Raw genomic sequence first — 23,466 nt, forward strand, 5'->3', positions numbered from 1 at the left:
TTGTGTTTTAACCTTCATACTAGCTTTACGAGGGATTGATCCACTTTGTTTATTATATGTTTCTACCATTCAAATTTTTTCCTTTCATAATTTTCTTACTTCTAGTTATGGCCTTTTCTTTTCCACCTAAAGAAGTCTCATTTAACATTTCTTGTAAGATGAGTTTTGTGGTAATAGACTCCTTTAACTTTTGTTTGTCTGGGACACTATCTCTCCTTCAATTGTGAATGTTATCCTTGCTGGATAGAGTATTTTTGGCTATGGGTTTTTTCCTTTCAGCCCTTTCTATGTATCATGTCACTTCCTTGTGGCTTGCAGGGTTTCTGCTAAAGAATCAGCTGATAGTTTTATGGGGTTTCTCTTGTATGTAACTATATGCTTTTCTGTTGGTGCTTTTAAGATTCTATCTTTAGTTTTTGATATTTCAATTATTATACATCTTGATATGGACTTCCATAGGTCCTTATGCTTGTGGCTCTCTGTAATTTCTGGACCTGGATATCTGTTTCCTTCCCCAGATTAGGGAAATTTCAGCTGTTATTTCTTCAAATAAGTTTTCTGTCCCCTTCTTTCTCTCTTCTCCTTCTGGCATCCCTATAATATGAATGCTATTATGCTTGATGTTATTGCGAGGTATCTTAACCTACCCTCATTTCTTTTATTCTTTTTTTCCCCCTGCTGTTCAAATTGGTTGCTTTGCATTACCATGTGTTCTGGATCACTGATCTGTTCTTCCACATCCTCTATTGGTTTCTTCTAGTATATTTTCTATTTCATTTGTTGTATTCTTCAGCTTTGACTGTTTTTAACATTTTCTATCTCTTTGTTGAAGTTCTCACTGAATTCACTCACTTTTCTCTTGAGTCATTTGAGCATCTTTATGACCATTACTTTGTTCATCAGGCAGATTGCTAATCTCCATTTTGTTTAGTCTTTTTCTGTGCTTTTGTCTTATTCTTTCCTTTGGAATATATTCTTCTGTCTCTTCATTTTGTCTGACTCTCTGTGTTTGTTTCTATGTATTAGGTGGGTCAGCTACATGTCCTGGTCTTGAAAGTAATGGCCTTATTAGAAGACATTCTGTGGTGCTTTGTAGCACAATCTCCCCAGTCATGAGAACCAGGTGCTCCTTGTGTGGGTTATATGTGTGTTTGTTTGTTTTTGGCTGGATTGCAACTACTATAGTCATGGTGGTAGATGGGGTTGGCCCTCAGCCCAGTTGGTTGCAATGTATAGCTGCAACTGCTGTGAGTGCACTGGTAGGGAGGGCTTGTCTTGTGTACAGGCGGATGGGAAGCTACTGCAGCTTTTATGGACATGCTATTAGGCAGGGCCAAACCTCACCTTGGCTGTCTGCATCTATCTGCTGTCACTCTATGGGTGCACTGATTGGCAGAGTCTGCCCCCAACACAGTTGGCCCAAAGGTCTGGTTGCAACTGCTATGGGTGTGCTGGTGGGCAGGGTTTACTCCTGGCATGGCTAGGTTAGAGGCCTCGCTGAAGCTACTGCAGAGATGTTAGTGTGTGCCATTAGTACCCCCTCTTTGGGATAGGATTTACTTTGGATGGGCACTGGTTCTAGTCAAAGCTACCTGCTGTGTGTGGCAGAGTGGAAATCACTTTGGTTGGGGGGACACTGGTTCTGACTGAAGTTGCCTGCCAGTTATGGAAAGGTGGGAATCACTTTGGAGGTATGCCTTCCAGGGTGGCAGTTTGGGTGGAGCAAGTCCACAGGGGAACTTTAAGACAGGGCAAGCTATGCTAGCAAGCTAGATGGAGAGTGTCAGAACTGTCTCCCACAAGTTTCTGACTATCTAGGTTGAGGGAGGGCAAGAAAGATGGTGCCTGCCAACATTTCTGTTCTTGGAGAAAGCTTCTGCAGATCCCTGTCCATCTGGCATGTATTGTAAAATTAGTCAATAAATCTCTTTCACATATTTCCCAGGCACTTTTCAAATTCCTGCTTCTGTGCTGGATCTATGGCTAAGTTATAAACCATCCTGGCTCTTTAAGGGCAGAGACTTGGTTTCCTATAGACCTTGGGTTCTCCTGGTGTTAAGTTCTGCCGATTTTCAAAGCCAAGCATTATGGGGACTAGTTTTTCCAGTGCAGGACCCCAGGGCTGGAACTTGATCCCCTCACTCCTTTGTGTTTGTGATGTCCCTCCTGCTTGTCAGTCACTACACCAGGAGTTTGGTTCCTGACTATTTCCCTCCCACCTTTTTGGATATGACATTTTCTTAAATATTTTATCTCTGCAAGTTCTGTTTTGCCCGTCTTCAGTTCATTTTCACAGTGAGTTGCAATACATGCTGTTGTTGTTGCCTCAGTATATTCATGGGAGGAGATGAGTTTCAGGATCCTTCTGTTCTGCCACCTTCCCTTCCTAATCTGTTGAAGTTTTTTTTTCTTCTGAACAACCAGTAATCTTCTTAGACATTAGATGTGAAGGTATAGAGGTATATGTCCCTATAGATGTATATTTTTTCAAATATTCATATGAAGAATGTAAACACAAAATTGTCTTGCAATTTGTACCCAGGTCACTATTCATAAAAATGAATATTAATTACACATAATTTTATATGTTTTTTAAAATAAGGTCAATGTTCAATTGCTTTGTGTCATAAGAAAGTCATATAGTAGGTTGTTGTTATAGTTTCTTGTTTCATATTTCCACCTAAGTGATGGAGGCCAATTATATCTAAAATGACAGATAAAAGGTATGTGCATTGCATTTCAGTAGTTATAGCCCAATAAAGAAATAATGAATATCCTTTCATAGTATTAGAATAGGCAAATGTGTATTACTCAATTTTATACTTAAAAGAGGGTGAAATTTATTTTTTGCAATATCTGCAAATTCTGGCAAGTAAACTATAAAATAAGGTAAATAGAGAGTGCTGCTTTTTGTAAAGATGAGGGTCATTAAATGCAAATGACAGATTAAAGTGACAACTGAGAACAGATATACAATAGCAACTCTTACACATGTTCAAATTTCATTAAGTTCAAAGTGTCAATTCATTTTTGTATATTTAATCAAGCTTCTTCTAAATAACTGCTTAATCACTTAGTTTTTAGTAGAATAATTCACCTAGTTAAATATATCCTTTTATTTTAAATACAGTTTACATTAAAAAATTATGCAGAGGCATCCATACACATGGACATCATGCCCTCAGAATTTTCGAAGATCAAACTCACATCAGATAGAAGAGAGTCATAGCATCTGTATTCCTTTGGCCATGATAATGTAATAATATATATATTTTTTCATTTGAGGTTTATATACAAATGATGTGGGAATGGCTTGATATATGTTAAAATAATTATTACTTGCAGGAATAAGTAGTTGGTTATATATATGTTAACTATTAACAAAAATAGCTTTTACATAGCACATTATAGTTTGCCATGTATTTTAATGAAGATAAATAATTATGTAAAGAAAAATAGGAAAGGTTTTATAGCCCCATTTTCCAGATGAAGAAACCGAGTCCAAGAGGCCAACTATCTCTGCTAAGGTGACAAAACTAGTAAGTAGTGAAGCTGAATAGGAAAATAGGAAACAGATGTTTCCTGATTCTTAACATAGGGTTCTTACTCTACCACTCCTAAAGGCCACCTGAACTTCTGCTTATAGCCATGATGAAGTAACAGGAACAGGATTTACCCCCTTATCTCAAATATCTAAAGACAAACAAAAAAGTCAAAATATACATGAAACAATGGATTTCAGATATTCAGCAAAAGGCAGCACAAGACCATGATTATTGAGAGAAGGGAAACAAAATGAACCTTATGGGTGTCTCAACTCACTGCCTGAAAAAAGTATCCAGAGTGCAACCAAAGGAAAGTGAAGCCAAACAGACTGGAATTCTCTCTGAGCTGAGGAGACAGAGTTCAGGAAGAATAGGGTGGCTAGAATTTGAGGGGCAATACTGGAGAGGAGAAAGCTCACATAGAGATGAAAACTGCACATTGAGAAAGCTATGGAAATTTATAGAGGGACCCCTCAAGTCTTTAGCTAAATACTAATAAGCTCCAGTGTGTGAAAAAACTACTGAGGACAAGGAAAGAACCATTAGAAAGGATCAGGCAAACAATCCTCATAGCTCAAATAGGACCCCAAATTGTTTACATTCCCAACAGCCAGACCGGAAAACCTCATATTTTATGGAGCATCTAGGATGCCTGATCCTTTCTACACAAAGATTTATTTGACATAGCACTAAAAGGACAATCTGTAAAAGAGAAAATAGTGATAAGTTGGACTTCATCAAAATTAAAATTTGTTCTGTGAAATACACTTTATTTTTTTTGAAATATACTTTAGTAAAATAAAATGGACAAGCTACTAACAGGGAGAAAATACTTGCAAATCATATTTCTGATAAAGGACTTGCATCCAGAATATGTAATGAACCCTAAAATCTCAATAAAAAGTAAAAAAAAATGCAGTTAAAAAACTTGCAAAATATTTTGACACTTCTACAAAGTAGATATATAGATGGCTAAAAAACATATTAGAAAATGCTTAATGTCATTACTCACTAGGGAAATACAAGTTAAAACCACAATAATAACAAACAATTATAAACCTATTAGAATGGCTAATTTTTATTTATTTATTTATTTATTTATTTATTTATTTATGTATGTATGTATTTATGTATTAAGCTTTTTTAAAATTCCAGTTAACATACAGTGTAATATTTATTTCGGGTGTACAATTTAGTGATTCAACATTTCCATACAACACCTGGTGCTCATCACAAGTGCAGTCCTTAGCCCTGTCACCTATTTTACCCATCCCCCACCCACCTCCCTTCAGGTAACCATCAGTTTGTTCTCTAGAGTTAAGAGTCTGTTTCTTAATTTGCCTACCTTTCTCTCTCTTTTTTTTTTGCTCATTTGTTTAGTTTCTTAAATTCCACATATGAGTGAAATCATATGGTATTTGTGTTTCTCTGACAAACTTATTTTGCTCAACATAATACTCTCTAGCTCCGTTCATGTCATTGCAAATGGCAAGAATTCTTTTTTTTATGGCTGAGTAATATTCCATTGAATATATATACCACTGCTTCTTTATGCATTCATCAGTTGATGGACACTTGGGCTGTTTCCACAATTTGGCTATTGTAGATAATGCTGCTGTAAACATTGGGGTGTATGTGTGTCCATTTGAATTAGTATTTTTGTATTCTTTGAGTAAATAGTAGTGAAACTGCTGGATCATAGTGTAGTTGTATTTAATTTTTTAAAACATTTGATAATTGGGGCGCTTGAGTGGCTCAGTTGGTTAAGGGTCCAACTCTTGATTTTAGCTCAGGTTGTGAGATAGAGCTGTGCATCAGACTCTGTGCTGAGTGTGGAGTCTGCTTAAGATTCTCTCCTACTTTCTCCCCCTACTCCCTTCTCTCCCTCTCTAAAAAATGAAAATTAAAATATCTGATAATAATAAATGCTGGGGAGAAAGTGAAAAAACTTAAACTTACATAGAATATTGGTGAGAAAGCAAATTTTTACAGTCACTTTTGAAAACTGTTTAGTAGTTCTTATAAAGTTAAATATGCACTTACCATATGAAATCCCACTCTTAGGTATTTACTCCAGAGAAATGAAAAAACATTTGCAGACAGAAACCTGCACACAAATGTTTTTTTTTTTTTAAATCAACTTTATTTACAGTAGCCAAGAACTTGGAAATTTCAAATGTCTTCCAATGGCTAAATGGATAAACTGTGGTATGTTCTATGCAATGGAATACTACTCTGCAATAGAAAGGAGAAAACTACTCATACAGACAACACAGAAAAATCTCAAATGCATTATGCTTGAGTGAAAGATGTTAGTCTAAGAGGAATATGTACTCTATTATTCCATTTATATAGCATTCTTCAAAAGTCAAAATTATAGAACCGGGTTAGTTGTTGCCCAGGGCTGGGATGACTAGAGGATTTAATTATAAAGGAGCAGCATAAGGGAATTTTTTTGGAGTGATGGGTCTGTTTTGTATCTTGGTTGTGGTGGTGGTTTCATTAATATATATGTTTGTCCTAACTCATAAAGCTGTGTACCAAAAAGAGTGAAATTAACTATAAATAAATTTAAAAGTGAATAATAATAACGGATAAAAAGAGCAATGCTAAAAGAGATGTATTGGTCAAATTAAAGACATTCAAAATGTTTTATTAACCTAGGCGCAACTCTTTGTAAACCAAAAAAAAAAAAAAAAAAAGAAATCAGTGGTTTTCCTAAAATTGAAACTTGTTTTTTAAAGATTTTATTTATTTATTTATTTGACAGAGAGAGACAAAGCGAGAGAAGGAACACAAGCAGGGGGGAGTGGGAGAGGGAGAAGCAGGCTTCCCGCTGAGCAGGGAGCCTGATGCGGGGCTTGATCCGAGGACTCTGAGATCACGACCTGAGCCGAAGGCCGACGCTTAACGACTGAGCCACCGAGGCGCCGTAAAATTGAAACTTTTAATATTAGAAAGAATGTGTTACATTTGACTTGGTGATGATTTTATAGAGTCAACCCATTTTTATAATCAGTTTTCCAAGAATGAATCCTTAGGAGTAAAATTTTTTGATATTTTTCAAACGATTTAACCAGTTAAGACATTATTAGGACATTACTAGATCTGGGCTTATGTATGACATCAGATGTATAAGAAAAATATTATGTAGAAATTCAGCTGAAATGTTCCCATGTGAAAATATGGCCTAAGCTATGTGATACTGCCGAGGGTAAGTCATTCTTAGAAGCTTCATTTTTCAAGTACTCCCGAGGCAATAAATTTATAACATTTTACTCATTGCTCTGCTTGTTTGAATAGAACACACTGAGCATAATCCTTTCAGTGTCTCAGGATCTTTATTAAAACACTGAATCCTAAAGCTGAGAGCAACCTGAGAAATCCCATATCTGAATATGATAGATAAAGTGAAGGGCCTAGTCATACTTACAAATATGTTATAACTATAGCATGCTTTACAAAAAAAAAAAATGAGCTCACATATCCTAAATTATTTGTAAAAACCCAGACTGGTAGGTAGAACATGTCATATATTCTACTATTTTACAAATTAGGAAATAGAGGCTCATAAAAATTAAGTGACTTATGCACTAGTCCACAGTGGAGCTAAGTGTAGCACACAGGTCATCTTATTCCTATGGGCTGTCATGTCCTAAGTGAGTGGCACATTGCAAAGAGTATTAGATTAGTAAATCTTGGGGTAAGCCTAAATGACTTGTTATTTCAGTATTTAATTCCTTAATTCAGTTACCCTCCATACCTCAACCCAACAAACTTCAGTTTGCATGAAACCAGTAGCTTGCCATTTTATTTCCACAGAAATAAGAACTCAACTTTTAAAATGAAGGTTTTTACAATTCTCTTCCTGATTTTTGTGTAAATGATTAGTAACTTTGTCTATGCAGTCATTCAATACCTTGCCACTTAATAGACCGAGGTAACTAGGGTCGGTAGAGATAATGACAAGTTATCTTGCTTATAAGGTTTTATCTAGTTGTTCTGATAAAGAATAAATGTCCTATAATTTGAAAGAAAAACATTAGATCTCTTGAGCAAGGTGGCCTTCCTGCTATTGCTATGAATTTAAGGGAAAAACTAAAAAGTTCACAGCATTGTCTACTGTCAGAATGTAGACTCCAGAAATCGGTTTAGTACTCAGCATCTATATTTGGCTATAGTATCAGTGAAGAAGAACCTGCTGTGCTTTTTAATGCTTATATCATACTTGAGTACATGTAATTGTTGTAGCTAGCCAGTAGGTAAACATTCGTATATTTTACAGCAGGTATCATCACACATGAGGATCACTCATATCTTGTACTCTAGGATTTTTTATTTTTGTAGTTACAGCCCTGCAGAGAAGGATCAGAGCCATTACCCTCATTATGCATTAATGAAATGGAAGTTTATGGCCCTCCTCAGAACTCATTCCAAAAAACCTTGCTTCTAAACCCACACCAGGTGACATATTTTAGGTATTTGCCCTCTGCATCCCAGCTCCTCTCTTGACTGTAGCTGAATTATTTAGGAAAAGGAATCCCAAATTGCTCTGAAAGGTGACAGCCATGATAGTAAATGCTGCTTTGATGGATATCATCACTACTCTCTGGCCCAAAAATTCTTTAAAATTTGGTCACACTGCAGAATGCAATCCCCTTCAGAAAGTTAGTGGAGTTACTGTTCCTGAAAGTTTCAGGGAGAAACTCTACTCATCTTTCCTGTGTCCTCTCCCATATCTGATTTTCTCTAATTGGATTTCTTAACATTAGATAAGAAGATGTTTGTGTGGGCAAGAAAATAAGTCAGGTGTACAAATGGCAATAGACAGTTATATGGCTGTCTTTAATTTCTTTATTGTTCAACATATTCAGAGAAAGGAAAATTATTTTTATTTCCACATCAGTGTACTTGGTTGTTTCCATACCCAGTATACTAGAATGCTTTCTGTTTGGTTTGGCTTATAGTGTTTCTGTTGTTGCTGTTTTCCTAATTTTGAAGGGACAATTTCCTTGGGAAGAGTTTTCTTTCTGTCAGCTTTTAGGAATGACAATTTCAGTGTGAACACTTCTAATAAGAACCAGAAGTTGCCTTAATCTAATTACAAGGGTTCTTTTTTATAAAATGCTCTACTAAAATTCATCCTTTTTAAGAAAAAAAAGAGTTTGACCTGCTTTTTATTGTTTCATAGGTTGTTTTCTCTTAATATTAAATACTTTGTGTATTGGCAGAAAGGATAAAGTGCATTTTAAAATTTTTCTTGTATAATTATGCTGTCAATTTAATTAAAAGCACATATTTTTATGTGGTTTACTTTTAGTAAAATGCACATGATTTTGAACTTTGATTTATGTACTATAGTTATTAAAATAATAATTTTGGTTGGTATTACCTAAAACAGAGATATTTTGAGTCACCAACACTTCCTTTTTATTTTTAAGCTTTTTAAGAGAGGTTTTGTTTTAATATATATATGAAGAACCCCTTTATTCAAGAAAGGAAAAATATAAGCCATCCTTTTGTTTCAGACCACAATTTCTGGCTGTAAGACATGCCAGATGCCTTGTTTGACAAAGAACAGTGAGTGTTCCTGTTGATAACTGACCATGAATATATGGCTACCACCATCTCTGGCTTTACTAGCCATAAATATTTATTTCATTGAAAGAACCTTTATTTCCCAATGTACTGATGCTAACCAGATAGAGTTTTCCTCTCTCTCTTGTTTTTTGTCCTTAAAGTTGTTACTTTTTCTGAACAAATTTAATAAATGTTTGCATTATATATAATTTTCAGTTAGAACCTGTTTCCCTTTGGCACACAAATTATTGCCCATTACTGGGAATTAGTTCAATTAAATAAATCTTGCAACTTTGAAGCACTAAAACTGTATCAAAAAATGGAAACATGCAAATTCTGCATACACCCAATTCTTATTCCAATTTTCAGAGTATCTTCTTTTATTTTTAGATGAATCTACGTTCTGTATTTACTGTAGAACAACAAAGGATTTTACAGCGTTATTATGAAAATGGAATGACAAATCAAAGTAAAAATTGCTTTCAGCTCATATTACAGTGTGCACAGGAGACTAAGCTGGACTTCAGTGTAGTCAGGGTAAGTATTGAGGTCGTAATTCTTGAATTTATAGTTTTTTATAAGTTATAATTGCTTAATATGAGAAAAACCATCAGAGTATGGAGTCCTTAACTTTATAAACAGTTTCATTTCCCTGGTATAAAAATACTACTTTTTAAAAAATAATAAATAGAGCTAATAATTTAGTATGTATTTGTTTCTGTAAATACCTTGAAGACACTAAAACTTTTGCATCATAAACATAGCTTTAAAAACTCCCAATCCTTTGAACTAATGAATATTTTTAAGATTAGTTGCTTATCCTGTGCTTTCTTTAAACCCAGGATTAATCTGGAGATAACCTGCCAAATGATATCAGTAACACAGGCATTTACCAAGGGACTATTGTGTACCTAGCATATTTTCTTGGTGTATTTGAATTTTTTTATCAGGCATTTCTGACTTCAGTATTTTTGTCTTTTTAAGGAAAACCTGGCCTTTTTTATGAATACCCACTCCTTTTTCTAAGTAAAATGCATATATTTTAGTGAGTTAGTCAATGAGTAGGAAACAAGAAATCCCATGGAAGGAAATTTTCCTTTATGACAACCATAGTAATTCAGCTGTAAAAATCAGAGCCCTTAAACTTCTGTGAAAAGCAATGAGAAGGTGATAGGAGACAAGAGATAAATCTAACAGAATTAGTTACAGATTTTATTGAGTGCATAGGTCCTTTCATGTGTATCTGAACATGGTACAAATACTCCTGGCTTGAAAACTTATGGATTCAAAGATTGGCAACTTTCTCATCCTTGTCATTCATTAGGCTAATTTGTCAAAGAGAAAGGACATCTGGTTTTAGGTTTATGTTTCTTTTAGAGGAACTTTCAAAAGACCCTAAATATAAAAAAATCTCTTGATAAGCAGAATTCTTTGGAAAATCTATTTCTTGAAGACTAAAAGATATATTCACCTTTGAACAGGGAATTATGACACCAGTTCTAGGGCAAAATATCACAGGATATCGTTTTCTCATGTGCTGCGATCAACCATTATATTCAGATTCGTGTAAGAACTAGAAATATCTTCTATTTATAGATATAAATTCCCTATTTGAATTTACAGCTCGATTTTCTTCTTTACTATGAACCCTAGACTATTTAATGTTTTTTTTGGTAACAGATTTGGTAAATTGTGCATAAAATAAGACAAAGTATGTTTTAAGGTCAAAGGTTGTCCTTTTAGTAAATTCAAGTCCCTATTTCCCTTTAGTAAATCTCATAGAAAAATGTTTAATTTCCTTAGAAAAAATAAATGTGTAATATTTCAAATTGATGAGATGGCGTTTTATAAGTACAAACTCATTTTTTGGGAGTAAATTTTTTTCCTTTTTCTTTTTATTTCTTCTTCTTTTTTTTCTTTTATTTTATCATTACTTAAAAGTGAAAAGCCTTCTCAGACAGCTGCTTATGGACTATGTGACTTTTCATATTTCCAGTTTGTTATTGGAATTTCCCCCCAATAACTTACTTGATTGTACTTGAATATTGACAGTGCTGAAATACAAAGATTTATATTTATGCTCCAAATGGTATGAAATCTAAAACAATTAGAATGAGGGAAATAAATTCCTAGATTGTAAACTTACAAGTAAAATGTTATTTAAGTTTTAAAGAATTGTCTAAAACAGATTCATTCTCTCTGTTCTAAAAGAGTGTAAGTTGTATAGAAATTCAGTCTCCCTAATCTAAATTCCAACACAATTTTGGTTGCTTTCTCCAGTCTGAGAAGAGAGTTGTTTATAGACTCATTCTATAACCTCCCCTGCTTTCAGTATTTTGCTAGGTCTATATGTTCTACTTGAAAGAGACTTTTCTTTATTATTTTAATATAGTATTTGCTGTGTTTTTCCTCAGAACTAAAATCCCATGGTACTGAGAACCTGATCCCAATGTAAAATGAACTTAAAAGGCTAAAAAATCCATGCAAAAAATAGAGTAAAGGAACAGAGAATCAAAGAAAGAGGTATAGAAAAAGGAAAACATGTTTGGAGACAGTGAATTTCATTTGATCTTAGCCAGAAGGCTGAGAAGCAATGAAGACTGAATTTCAAAGAGAGAACTAAAAGAGAATTTTATGAACTGGTGACCTAATGTCTTTCTTTTTTATGTAGTATTGCTTTGTTAGCTATAGACCCCAAATTCTCATCATGTCAATTTTGTTTGACCCATTTTCTCTCTCAACAAATGAGGCATTTGCAATGAGAATCATTTATATTCTACAAGCACTGGTAATTTTTGGATCCTGTAACTGAATGGCTTTAAGAGAAAATTCAGTTATTGGGAATGCTCACGCAATAAATTTTCTTTATTTTCAGAATTTTGAAAATATTTCTTAAGTATACACTTTCTCACTTTAACTTCAAAGGAAAATATTGAAAATCATTGAACGCTTACTTTTTGACTCAGAGTTTCATTATGAAAATGAATTATTGCATTGTGCTATAAAATAATAATGCTCATAACATGGTAAGCTATATGGGGTGATTTTCTCCTTCACTAAAGAACTCCAAACTATTCAATTATTTCTCACATTAATTCTTGTATGTTGTTTCTTCTCCTTTTTAGTGAGCAAAATTTCATGGACATTCTGTTTCGGTGCTATCAAGTTGCCTCCAATAGCAATCTCTGTCACCAATGCTCTGCTTATTTTGTTATTTCTAATTTGTTATAGATTAGAATACCAGATTTGGTGAAATCTTATATAAACTAAGAGAGAGTGTGTTTTAAGGTCAAAGGTTGTGCTTTTAATAAGGTACATATATCCTGTGATATCTGTGTTGGCTGTGTTCTGGACAAGTGAGATTGTTAGATAGCTGAGCTTCATATGCACATGATATTCTAGTGCATTTTACTTTTTTATGAGCATGTAATGTAAATATCTAAAAACTATATAAGTAACTATATATATAGAAATATATTACGAATTTATGGCTTATTTTAATAGTTTTACAGTCCATTATATATATGAATGATTACAGTTCATTATATATATCATTACAGTTCATTATATATATATGAACTATTAAAATAAGCCATAAATTTGCAATTCACTAAGATCACTCCTAAACTTCCTGCATTAAGGAATTTATAGTAATGAGAACATTTATTTGTTTTCTTAGAAATATTGCCCAGAGCTGCCCTCCAGACATAGTACTTCTTGAGTTCAAATGTTACAAATTCACTGTGCTTGAAAGTTTTTAAGTGTAATGATTGTACATTTTTAAAAACTATGAACAAATGCATTATGCTTCCTATGCATATTTTACATACTTGAAAAACCATGATACAGTAACTTATTTTGAATATTTGTAAAATTCACCTTTTTGAACCATACCTTGAAATTATATTTATCCAAAAATATTTCTATTTAAATATTTCTTTTAAGTATATATTTTAAAACCTTTCACTTTTTCTACTCTGCCTCCTTCTCCTTTGACATTTATATTTATTTATCCCTTGCTTGTAATTCTCACCTCTGCCATTTAGTAAAACTAAATGAGAGTGAGTTTAAAATTCCCATAGCCTCATGTGAAACAAAATTGAGCATCTACATCTCTGGAACATTTTCCTTGTTAGAGAAATACTAATTATAAAAATAAAATGGCCAACAAAGATGACCATTTCAGGAGTTTCTTGCCATAGTGGAAGGAGAATGTGCTTTGAGGTCAAGTAAAATTGATTTTGAATCATTGCTCCATCACTTGCTGACAGGATATCCTTCTACAAGCTAGTTAATATTTCTGAACATCAGTTTTTTCATCTGTACAATTAGAAAAAATAATCAAAGAGACTAACATATGTAAAACATGTAATGGGGATTCAGTACATGCTAGCTTTTATTTATAGTATTATAGCAACATTAATGTTATATATTGTATAAACATCAAAAACTGAGAAATTTTTGTGGTCTTCAGAAACACATCACATAAAAGTTAACCAAATACACCCTGCACCATGTTTGTGAAGGGCTAGTTTATTTAATATTTTCACTTATTTTATTTTTTTAAATTTGTAATAATGTGTTTTGATAGTTTATAATATGTTATGCATTTTAAAATAGTTATAAGGTTTACTGATCACATGGACTATAATATTTCTTATTGCATATTTCTTATTGTATAATCATGATTGAGTGTAATACTACTAAAGTACATATTTTGTAATCAAACCTGAATGCCAACTTCTTGTATTATTTTTATTAATAATGATTTTTCTGTTTATAAAAGTAATACACATTTACTATATAAAATTTGGTAAGTAGAGAAAAATATAAAGAAGGAAATAACTACCATAAATTAATGACAAACTGGGAAAAATATTTGCAACTGTGACAGTGTTGCTATCTCTAGTAAAAAAATTGCTTTTATAAATCAATTTAAAAAGATAAATACCCCAATATAAAAATGAATAAAATTAATGGATAAGCAATTTTATTAAAGTAATATAGTAACCATAGAAATTCAAATGAAAGCAGCAATTATATACCTTATATTAGCTCCTAGGCTAGTAAATACTACAAAAAGATAATGCAAAATATTGTTGAGGGTGTGGAGAAACCAGAACTCTTATACGTTGGAGGGTATTTTGAAAGCATCAAAAAGCCCAACACTTTCCTTTTTTTTTTTAGTACATCATTAGTTTTTGATATAATGTTCAATGATTAATTAGCACAAAGATGCATATACAATGACATGTATTTCAGTATGGTTTATAATAGTGAATAATTTTAAAAATAACCCAATAATATCTTGCAATATTAAATTAACCAAGTCATGATATATTCATAGAACAGAAGTTGTTAAACCTGAAGATTATAAGTTTGTTTAATAATACTATGAACATTTTCCAATGTCATTAAATGTCCTACTTTAGTATGCTTCCAATTTTTCACTGTTAAATATAAGATGAACATAATTGCATATAAACTTTGTATAAATCTATGATTATTTTAAGGATAAATTCCTAGAAATGGATTTATTAGGTCAAGGGATATAAACATTTTTAGGATTCTTGCTATAGATTAATTGAGTGGATTTTGAGGAAAGAAGCAATAATACAATTCTGTTATCAAAGTTCCTAGATATTTACTAAGAGCAAGTTCTTGAACATGTCTGAACTTATACTTTATTTTTTTTACTGTATACTTTAGTTACTTTTTCTTTTATTGTATCTTTTTTGCTTTATTTATTTTATTATTTATTTTTGTTTTTATTTCTTTTTTTAATTCAATTAGACAACATATAGTACATCATTTGTTTTTGATGTAGTGTCTTAAATTTGTATAGGCCTTACTTCTATGACAAATGAGAATACAATTTATCACATTGAAAGTGCTTTTTCCTATTTTTTTTTAAGAACATTTCCATATTGTCATTTTTTATCATTACAGACGTGGGTTGGCAATAAGAGAAGAAAAATGAGTAGTAAGAATTCTGAATCAGGAGCAGCAACAACAGGAATTCTTCCTGGTACCTCTTTGACATCTCCAGACATTACAGTCAGGAATGTAGTTAACATCACTCGACCGTCAATCCAACAGTCTTCTTGGACATCTGCCAATAATGATGTCATTGTAACTGGCACATACAGTCCATCAAGTTCATCAGGTAGGCAAGGGACAACCAAACATTCAGATACACAACTTACAGAAGCACATAAAATTCCTATTCAGAAAACGGCCAGTAAAAATGATACTGAGTTTCAGTTGCACATTCCTGTTCAAAGACAAGTAGCGCACTGTAAAAATGCCTCTCTGCTCTTAGGTGAAAAAACAATTATCTTGTCAAGACAGACAAGTGTGCTAAATGCTGGAAATTCAGTATACAGTCACACAAAGAAGAACTATGGAAGCTCTTCAGTGCAAGCCTCTGAGATGATGGTACCTCAAAAGCCACCTGTGTGCCACCGACCTTGCAAAATTGAACCAGTTGGAGTTCAAAGGTCATATAAGCCTGAACACACAGGTCTAGCATCACATAACTTATGTGGGCAAAAGCCACCTATTAGAGACCCTTACTGTAGAACACAAAACTTGGAAATCCGTGAGGTATTTTCACTGGCTGTTAGTGATTACCCTCAGAGAATTCTGGGAGGAAATGCCCCACAGAAGCCTAGTTCAGCAGAAGGAACTTGTTTGTCTATTGCAATGGAGACTGGAGATGCTGATGATGAGTATGCCAAAGAGGAAGAGTTGGCATCGATGGGAGCACAGATACCAAGCTACTCAAGATTTTATGAAAGTGGCAGATCCCTTGGAACAGAGAACCAAAGTACACCATTGCCTGGACCAGGAAGAAATATGCCAAATTCACAAATGGTGAATATTAGAGATTTGTCAGACAATGTACTGTATCAAAACAGAGACTACCATTTGACACCACGGACCTCATTACATACAGTAGCTACCACAATGTACAGTAATACAAATCCCTCACGGAGTAATTTTTCTTCACATTTTGCATCATCAAACCAATTGAGGTTATCACAAAACCAAAACAATTACCAGGTAAAGTATGCATTTATTTTATATGTTTTTAAAAAGTTTTGTTTGGTATAAAAAGCTGTGTTTGATATCAAGTTAAACGTGAGACCTGGCTCACTTAACTCCTATTCTGAAGTAATTTGAGAATTTTTGCTTCAAAGTGGTGGTTTCGTACCTTTGAAGAATCTTGTGCTTTCTTTGTCATGTTTAAAATGGTGAGTTTTCCCCCAATGGAATATAATCATGGAAGCTTTCTCCTGACATTTAAAACTATTTTGTTTAGGAAATAGTAGTCTTATGGGAAGCATGGCATTTCCCATCACTAAAATAGGACTAAATTGATTCTTCTCAGCCCCTTTAACATAGATTATTCCTGTAATGGCTTTTAGTTGAAGTTTGGGAAGCTGTCACCAGATGAGTGGTGCTTTCTCTGGATACATGGCAAGGCAAGTCAATCATTTCCCCAAGAGATGATGGCTAAGAAGTCAGAGTATGCAGTAACTCAGCCAACTGCTTTTTCTAAAAGTAAATGCTTTACTAAAACATCAAGTGGAATGTTGATCAAGTTTTAAAAGTGTTTGTAGGGAAGAGACATTCAGAGTAAAATTTAAAGCAACTTTAGTCCTGTGCAAAAAATAAATATTATTTCTTCACTATTTCACATATTCAGTTGTTTAGATGTGCTTTAAATAATCTCAACAGTGATGTATGTGGAGGCCCACCTCAGAATATCTCCTAAGGCCATAGATTTCTCTGAAAAAAATGTTTCTGAGAATTTGAATAGCAGGGCATGGAAGTTTGCTATTTTTCCTTGCTACTGGCTGGACCCTTTGAATTTTTCAACCACAGTATTTAGGTTTAATGTGGACTTAAAGTCCTTCCAGGCTATTCTCAACCAATATAAGGAACCAGTTTCTCTTAACTCCCTCCATCTTATAGCTCCCTGCTTCAAAATGAAAAACAGTAACAGAGTATAGGAAGAATCTCTCTGGTGCCTAGCCCTAACATAAGAGGACTCTATCATCATCATTAGTATTCATTTATTATAGAGAATCTACTCATTTTTTCTGTTTGTTCTTTTCTAAAGCATGCTTAAAGTAACATTGAATCATACCATTAAAATCTTCTACAAAACCAGCTTTAATTCACCTTCTCTTTTGTACTTCTTTACCCCTTTAGTGTTGTTCTTAATAATATTAATGACAATAAAATTTACCATTTTTGAAGGACTTCCACACACCAAGCATCATTAGTCACTTTATGTACCTGATTTCATTTAATCTTCTAGACATATAGGCCACTCTGGACATATAGGTATTTTATATATATTTCAATAACTTGTCCAGGATCATATAGCCAGTAAGTACATGACAGAACCAGTATTCCGACTAAGAAATATATCATGTGTATATTTTTCTGCTTTATCTAACAGCCTAATTATTTCAAGTGTGTTAGAATTATTTGGAAGCTTGAAAGTGCAGTTTAATTTTTATTTTTTCATAAGCCAAACACTCCCTTAAAAATAACTTAACCTATGCCTTTTTATAGTCTTTTTTTTCTGACAGAACTTTTAAATGAATTAAATTTCCTTTATATAAAAGAAACTCTTTAAAAGGAATAAAACTTAGCAAATTTTTGAATAGTAATCTCTTTATTTTTTTATTTTTTTAAAGATTTTATTTATTTATTTGACAGAGAGAGACAGCGAGAGCAGGAACACAAGCAGGGGGAGTGGGAGAGGGAGAAGCAGGCTTCCTGCTGAGCAGGGAGCCCAATGTGGGACTCGATCCCAGGACCCTGGGATCCTGACCTGAGCCGAAAGCAGACGCTTAACGACTGAGCCACCCAGGCACCCAATAGTAATCTCTTTAAAGAAAGGCAGTCTGACATAACAATGACGAGCATTGACTTAGAGACTGATAGACTTGGATTCAAATTTAGGTTCTGCCACTTCCCACTTATGTGACCTCAGGCAAGTGACACAACTTCTCTGTGTAAATGTGTCCTCAGTTTGTATAATGTAGTTAATAATATCTATTTCACAGGAAAGCTGTGACATGATTATGTCACAATCAGTGCAAGGCTACTTGTGCATTCCCTGGCACATAAACTTTACTTTTGTTGTTGTAGTTGGAAAGTTAATGAAGATCTGCTGGTCCAAGTCTCCTTTACATTCAATTTCAAGTAAAATATTGCAGAGTCCACGATTATGACAGGGTAGTTGAAGAAATAGCTATAGTGCTGGCTGAAAAAAGACTGGAGATTAGCCATCAACTTTACCATAATCGATGTACTTACTCTTATTTATATTATACTGGACGTTCTCCAACTTGACCTTAGACAGTATGGTAAAGGGTGTTTACAGAGAACACTTGGGGCATCACTTTGCCCCACCTTTCTTTTAATTAGTTGAGATCTGGAGAAATCAAAGCAGCCTGAGGAAGTGTAGTCCATGAAAATGTCTTAGTCCATTCGGACTGCTATAACAAACATACTATAGACTGGGTGGATTAAACAACAAACATTTATTTCTCACAGTTCTGGAGGCCAAGAAACCCAAGATCAAGGCACTGACAGATTCGGTAACTGGTAAAGGGATGCTTCCTACTTCATAAATGACCGTCCTCACTGTGTCCTCATATGGCAAAAGGGGCAAAGGAGCTCTCTGGGTTCGCTCTTACAAGGAAATTAATCCCATTCATGAGTGCTCCATTCTCATGACCTAATCACCTCTCGAAAGCCCAACCTCAAAACACGATCACACTGGGGATTAGGTTTCAACATATGAATTCAGCTGAGGTATAAACATTTAGCCCATGGTAGTTATTCTATAAGATTTTGTTGAAGTTCTATTACCAAGCTATATTACTGTTAGGTGAGGACTTAGAAAAATAGAACCTATGGGGCGCCTGGGTGTCTCAGTCAGTTAAGCGTCTGCCTTCGGCTCAGGTCATGATCCCAGGGTCCTGGGATCGAGTCCTGCATTGGGCTCCCTGCTCTGTGGGGAGCCTGCTTCTCCCTCTCCTACCCACTTGTGCTCTCTCACTATCTCTCTCTCTCAAAAAATAAATAAAATCTAAAAAAAAAAAAGAAAAGAAAAATAGAACCTATGGCTATATTGGCAACTTTCTAGCTATGAAACTACAAACAATTCTCATTAGTTTCTGACTTTAGGATATATAACAGAGATATCTGCCTCTTCTTCCTGTTACACCAGGTATCTTCAAGCTGAGGTCCTATTCCTGGAAGATAGTCTAGTTCCAAGTGATCTAGGTGAGTGAGTACAAATTGAAGGAATCCTAGAGGATGCTGAAAGGAAGCTCTGTTTTGGAACCTCTTGGGAATTCAATATTAAGTGTTGAAGTGGTAGTAAGGAAACTGTCAGGGGGTGGCTATATCAGGATACCATAGTTCACTTCTAATTTTTTTCTTTACAGACCAATTTATTTCATTTTGTATACACTTTTTTTTGTACTTTCAAGTTTCTATTTAAATTCCAGTTAATATACAGTGTAATAATAGTTTTAGGTGTAGAATTTAGTGATTTATCATTTACGTACAACACCCAGTGCTCATCCACAAGTGTCCTCCTTAATACCCATTGCCCATTTAACACATACCCCCACCCACCTGCCCTCCAGCAGCCCTCAGTTTGTTCTCTATAGTTAAGAGTCTGTTTTATGGTTTGCCTCTCTCTTTTCTCCCCCATGTTCATTTGTTTTGTTTCTTAAATTCCACATATAAGTGAAATAATATAGTACTTGTCTTTTTCTGACTGATTTATTTCTCTTCAAATAGTACTCTCTAGCTCCATCCATGTCATTGCAAATGGCAAGTTTTCATACTTTTTATGGCTGAGTAATATTCCACTGTGTATAAATGCCACTTCTTCTTTATGCTTTCATTGATAGACATTTGGGCTCTTTCCATAATTTGGCTATTGTTGATAATGCTGCTATAAACATCAGGATGCATATATCCCTTCAAATCAGTATTTTTGTATCCTTTGGGTAAATACCAATAGTGCAATTGCTAGATGGTAGGGTAGTTCTATTTTTAACATTTTGAAGAACCTCCATACTCTTTTCCAGACTGGCTGTACTGGTTGCATGCCCACCAAGAGTGTAAGAGGGTTCCCCTTTCTCTGCATCCTCACCAACACCTGGTGTTTCCTGTGTTGTTAATTTTAATGTTTCTGACAGCTGTGAGGTGATATCTCATTGTAGTTTTCATTTGTATTTCTCTGATGATGAGTGATATTGAGCATCTTTTCATGTGTCTGTTAGCCACCTGTATGTCTTCTTTGGAAAAATGTCTATTCATGTCTTCTACCTATTTGTTAACTGGATTATTTGTTCTTTGGGTTTTGATTTTCATAAGTTCTTTATATGTTGTGGATACTAACCCTTTATCAGTTATATCATTTGCAAATATATTCTCCCATTCCATAGATTGCCTTTTAGTTTTGCTGTTTGTTTCCTTTGCTGTTTAGAAGCTTTTTATCTTGGTGAAGTCCCAATAATTCATTTTTGCTTTTTTCCCCTCACCTTCAGAGATGTTTCTAGTAAGAATTTGCTATGACCAATGTCAAAGAGTTTATGGTCTGCTTTTTCTTATAGGATTTTGGTAGTTTCCTTTATCACATTTAGGTCTTTAATCCATTTTGAATTTATTTTTTGTGTATTGTGTAAAAAATTAGTCCAATCTCACTCTTCTGCATGTTCCTGTCCAGTATTCCCACCATTTGTTGAAGAGATTTTTTTCCATTGGATATTCTTTCCTTTGTTGAATATTAGTTGATATAGTTGTAGGTTCATTTCTGTGTTTTCTATTCTGTTCCATTGTTCTATGTGTGTTTTTCTACCAGTCCCATGCTGTCCTCATTACTACAGCTTTGTAATATAACTTGAAGTCTGAAATTGTGATATCTCCAACTTTCCTTTTGTTTTTAAGATTGCTTTGGCTATTCATGGTCTTTTGTGGTTCCATACAAATTTTAGGATAGTTAGTTCCAGTGCTGTGAAAAATGCTGGTGGTATTTTGATAGGGACTGCATTAAGTATATAGATTGCTTTAGGTAATATCCACATTTTTTTAAAGACTTTATTTATTTATTTGACAGAGAGAGACACAGTGAGAGAGGGAACACAAGCAGGGGGAGTGGGAGACAGAGAAGCAGGCCTCCCGCTGAGTGGGGAGCCCGATGTGGGGCTTGATCCCAGGACCGTGGGATCATGACCTGAGCCAAAGGCAGACACCCAATGACTGAGCCACCCAGGCGCTCCAGTATCCACATTTTTAATAATATTTGATTTTCCAATCCATGAGCCTGGAATATTTTTCTATTTCTTTGTGTCTTCCTCAATTTCTTTCATAAGTGTTTTACACTTTTCAGAGTACAGATCTTTTACCTGTTTGATTAGGTCTATCCCTAGGTATCCTATGGTTTTTGGTGCAATTGTAAATGGGATCATTTCCTTGATTTCTCTTTCTGCTGCTTTATTATGGGTGTATAAAACTGAAACAGATTTCTCTATGTTGATTTTGTATCATATGACTTTAGTGAATTTGTTTATCAGTTCTAACAATTTTTTTGGTGACATCTCTTGGGTTTTTTACATAGAATGTCATGTTGTCTGCAAATAGTGGAATTTTGACTTTGTCCTTGCTGATTTGATGCCTTTTATTTCTTTTGTTGTCTACTTACTGAGACTAGGACTTCCAGTGCTATGTTAAATCACAGTGGTGAGAGTGGCCAACCCCTGTCTTGTTCTTGACCGTAAAGAAAAAAACTCTCAATTTCTCCCCATTGAGGATGATATTAACTTTGTGGTTTTTGTATACGGTCTTTATGATGTTGAGGTATGTTCCCTCTATCCATACTTTGTTGAGGGTTTTATCAAGAATGGATGCTATGGTGAGTGCTGTGAATTGTGCAAGACTGTTGAATCACAGATCTGTACCTCTGAAACAAATAATGCAATATATGTTAAGAAAAAAAAAAGAAGAAGAAGATAGCAGGAGGGGAAGAATGAAGGGGAGTAAATCGGAGGGGGAGACGAACCATGAGAGATGATGGACTCTGAAAAACAAACTGAGGTTCTAGAGGGAGGGGGGTGGGGGGATGGGTTAGCCTGGTGATGGGTATTAAAGAGGGCACATTCTGCGTGGAGCACTGGGTGTTATGCACAAACAATGAATCATGGAACACTACATCAAAAACTAATGATGTAATGTATGGTGATTAACATAACAAAATTTTAAAGGAAAAAAAAGAATGGATGCTGTAATATTTTTTTAAATTTTTTATTGTTATGTTAATCACCATATATTACATCATTTGTTTTGGTGTAGTGTTCCATGATTCATTGTTTGGTCATAACACCCAGTGCTCCATGCAGAATGTGCCCTCTTTAATACCCATCACCAGGCTAACCCATCCCCCTACCCTCCTCCCCTCTAGAAACCTCAGTTTGTTTTTCAGAGCCCATCATCTCTCCTGGTTCGTCTCCCCCTCTGACTTACTCCCCTTCATTCTTCCTCTCCTGCTATCTTCTTCTTTTTCTTTTTTCTTAAAATATGTTGTGTTATTTGTTTCAGAAGTACAGATCTGTGATTCAACATTCTTACACAATTCACAGCGCTCACTGTAGCACATACCCTCCCCAATGTCTATCACCCAGCCACCCCATCCCTCCCACCCCCGACCACTCCAGCAACCCTCAGTTTGTTCCTGAGATTAAGAATTCCTCATATCAGTGAGGTCATATGATACATGTCTTTCTCTGATTGACTTATTTCACTAAGCATAACACCCTCCAGTTCCATCCACGTCATTGCAAATGGCAAGATCTCATTCCTTTTGATGGCTGCATAATATTCCATTGTGTATATATACCACTTCTTCTTTATCCATTCATCTGTCGATGGACATCTTGGCTCTTTCCACAGTTTGGCTATTGTGGACATTGCTGCTATAAACATTGGGGTGCACGTACCCCTTCGGGTCCCTACATTTGTATCTTTGGGGTAAATACCCAGTAGTGCAATTGCTGGATCGAATGGTAGCTCTAATTTCAACTGTTTGAGGAACCTCCATACTGTTTTCCAGATGGATGCTGTAATATTGAATCACTCCTGCAAACCAGGATAAATTCCAGTTGAAAGATTTTTTAATATATTGTTGGATTCATTTTGCTAGTAACTTATTGAGAATTTTTGCATCCATGTTCATTGGTGATATTGGCCTGTAGTTCTCTTTTTTTGTGGAGTCTTTGGTTTTGGAATCAGGGTAATGCTG

At 34.6% G+C, this 23,466-nt stretch overlaps 1 protein-coding gene across 1 annotated transcript in view; it reads left to right on the forward strand.

The window, feature by feature from the left end:
* The window catches only part of HDX (highly divergent homeobox), a 257,563-nt gene that overhangs the window by 24,426 nt on the left and 209,671 nt on the right, over positions 1 to 23,466 (forward strand). Inside the window, exons 2-3 of the mRNA XM_027608559.2 lie at positions 9,516 to 9,662; positions 15,075 to 16,190. Of these exons, the coding sequence (XP_027464360.1) occupies positions 9,516 to 9,662; positions 15,075 to 16,190 (1,263 nt within the window). The remainder of the gene's footprint in view (positions 1 to 9,515; positions 9,663 to 15,074; positions 16,191 to 23,466) is intronic.

This window comes from Zalophus californianus, chromosome X (assembly GCF_009762305.2).
Source record: "Zalophus californianus isolate mZalCal1 chromosome X, mZalCal1.pri.v2, whole genome shotgun sequence".
Lineage (NCBI taxonomy): Eukaryota > Metazoa > Chordata > Mammalia > Carnivora > Otariidae > Zalophus > Zalophus californianus.